The 6,676-nt window shown below is 35.3% G+C and overlaps 1 protein-coding gene across 1 annotated transcript in view; it reads right to left on the bottom strand.

The window, feature by feature from the left end:
- Positions 1-245: 245 nt before the first annotated feature.
- Positions 246-6,676, bottom strand: part of CEP290 (centrosomal protein 290kDa) — a 43,348-nt gene continuing 36,917 nt past the window's right edge. The window contains exons 45-52 of the mRNA XM_009082913.1: positions 6,144-6,308; positions 5,684-5,806; positions 5,211-5,371; positions 3,368-3,509; positions 1,888-1,961; positions 1,635-1,738; positions 709-818; positions 246-434 (exon numbers count right to left, since the gene is read on the bottom strand). Coding sequence (XP_009081161.1) covers positions 246-434; positions 709-818; positions 1,635-1,738; positions 1,888-1,961; positions 3,368-3,509; positions 5,211-5,371; positions 5,684-5,806; positions 6,144-6,308 — 1,068 coding nt within the window. The remainder of the gene's footprint in view (positions 435-708; positions 819-1,634; positions 1,739-1,887; positions 1,962-3,367; positions 3,510-5,210; positions 5,372-5,683; positions 5,807-6,143; positions 6,309-6,676) is intronic.

Raw genomic sequence — 6,676 nt, 5'->3', positions numbered from 1 at the left:
TGTTACCCAAATTAACTGTTCTGAATTAAAATACAGTATTGCAAAGGAGTTGGGAGAGGTAAAACTTACTTTTGACTCAAACATAAAAACTGACTGTGAACTGTTGACTAATCCAGTTCTGCACTCAGGTGTGTGCAAACTGAACTTTTAATAACTTGTATTATTCCAAGATAAACGCAGACAAATAAATACTATGTAACTGCCCCACAGATTCTATATCAATCCTGAGGATACTAAACACTAGCCTACTCAACAGAAACATTGCCTTGACTATCCACTTCAATGCCAAACTCTTCAGAAAGCTGCTTTAATCTCTCTTCTAAGACAATATTTTTTTTTACTTCTTCATTGTAGTTATATTTCAGATCCTCAAGTTCTTCAAAAAAGGAAGGGTCATAGTTTTCTAGTTCTTTTCTCAGCTTTTTTATCTCTTCCTGTTAAAAAGAATGAAAGAGTACCACATTTATCCAGAACTTTCTAATACCAAACAACAGCTTTTCTGGCCTTTTTCTTAGAGGTTAAATGATGAGAGAATAAGGAAGTTCTTTAGAGACAAAACTACCCACAAACAGCACATTCACTAAGAACAAAATAGGCTTTGTAAACATAATGTTTAGAAATTGACTTTGTCATTAAATATTAATTTAAATAGTAAACAGCTCTTTCTAGCTAACCATTATCTTGTATAGTATAATCCTTGCAACTCACCTTTAATTGCTGTTTTTCCAGCTCTGAGGCTTCCAGCTGTGTCTGGAGGTCAGCTACTTCTTCTGTCATTAGCTTGCCATTTTTATCCTTCTCTGCAATTTCATTGTGTGCTGCAAAAATAATGATGATTTGTTACGAAATCTTAAAGGAATTAAAATCGATGGCATGAATAATCTTGTTTCAGTAATTCTGCATCTCCTGAAAGGTGAAACGGTTAAAGTGTGTAAACCCCAGCGGGATCACCAAAAATTCAAGTCATCTGGGCTTTTCCTTTCTTGTACAAAGTAGGTGGTGGTGTCTAGTTCCTGTGAGTGAATGCAGTAGTCCAGTGGCCAGTCTATTAGCACACTTCTGAGACATAGGACATGGACACTTTCTCTGCATTAGGAAATACGGAAATAACATAAGGATCTTGTAAAATGTATTCATAACTTCAACAGAGGTAGTTTGTCTTGGTTTGTTAGGGTTTTTTTCCAGTCATATGGCAATGTGCTGCTCTGTAGTGCTCTGCTTTTCCCATGGGATTGATATCTGCTAAGTCTTAAATCATTCACAGAGCCGGTATCTGGAAACAGACGTTCTCTAGCAGCTTTGAACCCAAAGCAAAAGGGGTAGGGCAAGAGGATTTCACTGACTGACATCTTACAGTCTTTTGAGGTTAATAAAACAAGTGGCACGAGCTACACATCTTGTGAGGGGGGAAAAAATCATACAAATATTACAGCCTCTTGCTCAAGGTAATCAATTATGGAGATTTTTACTAAAAATTCTCAACAAAAACCTTGTGTAAGTATTCAAAAATCCAAGACCTTAGTCTGCTCCCATTTACACTATTCAAATAATTCTGTAGATTGCACACAGATATTAAGTAAAAGTAGTTTTAGGTTCTAAATACAGAAAGATCTGTGGAGTTTGAAAATTATTACCAGCTGCAGGACCTTCACTTGTACAGGTGTATCTGTGGTACTTACAATCCTCCATCTGGTGCTCTAGTTCTGCTTTTTCTTTCTCTAATCGATCATTAGTTATTCTGGAATATAAAACAATTTTAGAATAATTATTAAAATATTTTAGAACATAAAATATTAACTAAAAACTGCAATGTCATTTTTCTTTCATGTATATTGGCATGTATTTCATATATTGACCGAGGTATTTAGTTATTTAGAAGTATGTTACCTTAACATCTGAAGCTCTTCAATGAGGCTTTGCACTGTCCTTGCACCTTCAGGAAGGTGTTTGAGAAGCTCAGTCTTTAAAGAAAAATTAAGAAAGTTTTACTCTTGAAAACAGTATCCACAGACAGTGCAGTTCAGATGGAGTTCTTGGATACAGGATTAAAAAATGAAGGTAATACTAAGGATATAACCAAGGTTATCAGAAAAAAATGCCAAAGAAGTGTTCATCTACTGACAGTTTCCACCAAGCTGATTCTCAACAGCCTTTACAAAGTTAGTACAGATCATTGCTATATATTTCATGAGGGGTGACAAAAAAAGTACTCAGAAGTTACATTTACAAAGAAAGTTAGGCAGATAGCTACATCAGCAGGAGGTATACATATGCCTAAATCGTTTAAGTGCTTTAAAAATACTACTGACATGCTTATTTGCTTACCTAGGTGGCTTTTGAAAGATAATATGAAAAGCCTGTGATTTTGCAATGAGAACCCAAAGGAGTTTACCTTGACTAGGTATGACCTGCAATCATGAAGTTAGAATAGGCCCCTGAGCAGAGAGGCAGTTAGCCTAGAAGTGCCTCTTGGTAAAGATGCAGGAGCAAAAACTTAATGGTTTAAATATGAGATTACATACAGTTTATGAATGCACTGACAGTTTTTGAACACTCATGAGGCTACTGTTAATGACAGGCCTTTGTTCTGTTATTACCTAAAATGGTAAGGATATAGGGTTTTTTCCACAATCAATCTCTCTTTTTTTTGAAATGTAGTTAACCTTGACCACATCCCTTCATCAGTATTTGAGACATCAAAGAAACTGGAAAGTGTGCTGCTCCGGAGTAATACCACATAATGAAAGAATTTTATGTCTGAGTTAATTTTGCTGCTGCACAGTTCATGTTAACAACACTGACTTTAGAAAAGGAAAACCAAGCAAAAATTAACAAAATAATTATTTTATAGGAATCAACTCAAGTTCTATTTATTGATCACATTGACTTGCTTATATATAACCCATATATGTCTTCCTGTGTTGAAAGTTTTGTAATCAATACCTTACACTGAGAATGGCCTGTACAAGATGTCTGGGGGTGAAAACCATGCACATACTAATAAATGAGAAGTCCCTGCAGCACTCTGCAGAACAAGCTATAAAGATTTTAGGACCATCTGAAGCATCTGTAGCTACAGGCTTTCATGTGATCAATGAAACTATTAAAAAAAAAAAAAAGCGCTACAGAACAACACAGTAAATAGTTTTCCTCTAAGACTGCAAGTCAAGAATATATATTGATCATATGTGGTAAACCTCATTAATTAGTTAAAAGATGTAAATATAGTTACAGCAACTATGACAGGAAAAACCTATAAAAGAATGGATCAGAGACAAAAATACTACTCTGCTACTATAGGCACTAGAAAGAAATAATTAGTATTAAGCATTCTATTATCAGAATAATCTGGCTAAATTTTACTCACTTGTTCTTTTAGATCTTGTAAATTTTTATCAGCATTGTGTTCACGTTCTGTTGCTTCCTGAAGCAGCCGTTTAAGGTCAGTAATGCTTTGGGCTTTTTTAGCAATATCCATTTCCATTTCCTTCAACTTCGTTTCGTGCATTCTGGTAGTAATTTTATTTAGAAGAAGATAAGAGCAGAAGTTAATACTTTTGCAGAAACCGACATTAAAATATCTTTAGGAGAATAAATGGCATGAAGTATACCCTAAAATATATTCAGGGCCTTGGCCTAGAAATAATAATCAGTCTTATAAAATAAAGTGAGCTGAAAGAAGCGTAATGAAAAATACATCTATAATCTCAGAATAAAGGCTTTTCCAAATATTGCACTTTGTGGATCTCTCTTTGTGTCGACACTTTATTAAAGGGGGGCAGGAATCTTTGTGTGCTGTTGAACATAAACCCCAAACTACCTGCTGCTAAAAGGATTACTGATTCAGCATGTACACTGGTTGGGTCTTAGTTCAGTGTTATACATTTGACAGTATTTCTCTTACGATTTAATAATTTTTGGAAAATATTGTCCTGAGAAAAGGGCTAATACAGATACAGAACATGAAGACTCCAATGGCAAAACTGTTCTGCAGTAAATTATGTTTACCCTGAAGTAACAGCAGTTTGAGGAAGATTCCATTTTGCTTTGAGCCATACGAGGCTACAAAACAAGGTTTGTGTAGAATCCAAAATGTTGGAAGGTAATTCTGAATCATGTAATACAGTCTCCCATCTGAAGTGGATTTTCAGATAGCAATACAATGTCCAACATCTTGCTTCCTGCCAAAGAGCCTTCCGAAGGGTCACTTGGATGACACCCCTTTGTTGGCACTAGCAAATATTTTGTTACCACTTCCATGCTTTGGAAGATGTGTGGGTGAAGTGGACTGCATGTTAAAAGTGCCCAAGCAGCTCCTTTGGGTTAATAATGTCTTAATGTTATTCACTTACTTGAAAATCATATTAAAGGAAATGCAAGTAAAAGTTTTGATTCACATAATAGTTCAGAAATGTTTTTCAAAAGAAGTGAACAACTGAAAGAATAACTATATTAAAACTACTGAGCCAATATACTAGCTGTTAAAGGCTGATTTTAAAGTCTGAGTTTTATCTAAAAATGGCAATCCCCAAACTTCATTTTATATACTGGATAAGATATTCCAGTGTTGGTCTCTGAGTTTTTATCCCTTCTACAGAAAACAGAATCAACTGGCTGACTGCAATTAGCTTTCTGGGTCCTCAGAACACACATACCTCTGCTATGTCTACATGTCCCAAGGAATACAGAAATCCCACTGGCTTTCCTAACACAACCTTTGCACATTCACGTGGTTAAAGGCAGATTCAAATGCCATCAAGCTGGAGAATGCAGGTTGCTGGCTTCCATGTTTTCTTTCAAATTGTTGTCCATGCAGTAAGGTATTTAAACACTTTCTATTTCAGCAGAAATGCTGACATTATTCCACAAAGCGCAAACAGAATATATTTCAAGCAGCAGTGAACACAAAATGCTTCCTTTACCAGAACTATCCAGAGATCTAGAGCTGATCTGAAGAAGGGAGATTAAGTAATTGTCTGTTATATAGAAGAAGCAGCTAACTTAAGTACTTAAGGACACTAGATCTCTGTTGGACTCATATCAGAGATCTGCATACTGGTTCTGTATGCTAATAGCCAAAAAATAAATTATGGATAATACAAAACTATATTCAAAAGAGGATGGAAAAATTACGGAAGTGTTAATTTGTTAATATTTAAAAAGGAATTAACACTTGTGTTTACCTTCCTTACAACATTCTCAATTCCTACCTTGTTACAATGGCCTTCCAGCTTTTGCTGTCAGCTCCATCAAGTTGGCTCTCAACCAAATTTAGCTTCTTAATGGTTTCCTCCAGCTGTACAGTTAACTTCTCATTTAATATCTCCAAGCTATTCTTCGCTATTCGTAGCTTCTCTCCACTGTCAGCTTCCTATTGTTCAATAAAAGCAAAGGCTTATGGAATACTTAACCTCACATGAAGCACAGTATTGTCTAAAATGAAGGTGAGACAGGGTCAGTGCTGATTTAGAGGGTAACTGCATCCAAGATTACTAGCACTACAACTTCCAAACTCTGCCTTGGGCTAGGCCTTGGATATCTCCTCTTCACATGTAACGAAAAAAATCTGTCATAGCAGTATCAGTGCTGTATCAACCTATTAAAAAATAAAACCCCATATATCTATATACTTCCCACAACCAGTAAGTAATGGAAATAAAGGGATACATTACAACGACCATACCTTTTTCAGTTCTTTACGCAGTCTCTCATTTTCAGTAATGACTTTTTCCATTCCTTTGGTTTTAGATTCATAACGCATACTCAGCTGGCCCTCCAGGTCAAGTTTCAGTTTTTCCATTTCAGACTAAATATCAAACAGTTTGTTAAAACACGTATACATTGCTTAGTAGAGAATTTCAGATTTCCATTTTTAAAGCACAGCATAGTTACAGATACCTAGCACAGTGAACATAACATTTCATCACATGGTTAAATGTATCTTTAAGGTGCAAAGTACCTTTGCATATATCATGCACTACGTTATGCTGAAATGCAGTTTTGCTTTTCTAGTCTGCATGTTTTACATTTGGTATTTTTAAAACACTTGTGACAATCAGTATCAACAAAAGGCTTGCTGCTCCATTTTCCTACTAACCTGCATACAAACTATCTACATATAGTTATTTGAGATAAATGACTACCTTTAGCCTCTCATTTTCCTGTTCAAGACCAAGTAATTTCTCATTAGAAACGACAGCTGGAGTTTTTTTGAGTTCTTCATTTTCTCTTTGGACTCTCTCTACAACCTTTTTCATCAAACCAACTGTTTTTTCCAATTCTGGGACTGTCTTTCCACTTCTACCAGCCTACAGAGAGGGAGGAAAATAAAATTAAAAACAAGCAAATAGTTAATCTTAACATTCCAAGATACTCCCAATCTTACTTTATAGCTTATTTTCCCATCAGAATTTATATTTATTAAAAAAGATGTCATATTTTGGTATGACTTGAACCCTGGAATTTCTTGCATATTTAGCTCCTCAAAACATCTAGTGATATATTCACTCCCAAAGTCAACATATTAGCTCCTTCATTTTCTATGTTATCCAAGGAAGTCTCAAAATCTGCTGTAATTTATGAACTAAACTGAAACATTAGGAAAATAAATCCAAGTGCTACTTAGCTTTTTTAGTTTTTCTTGCAGAGCAATCCCCTGATCCAACAGACTATGCAG

The sequence above is a fragment of the Acanthisitta chloris genome, unplaced genomic scaffold (genome assembly GCF_000695815.1).
Source record: "Acanthisitta chloris isolate BGI_N310 unplaced genomic scaffold, ASM69581v1 scaffold8889, whole genome shotgun sequence".
Taxonomy (NCBI): domain Eukaryota; kingdom Metazoa; phylum Chordata; class Aves; order Passeriformes; family Acanthisittidae; genus Acanthisitta; species Acanthisitta chloris.
This window is presented reverse-complemented; position numbering and strand designations above follow the sequence as displayed.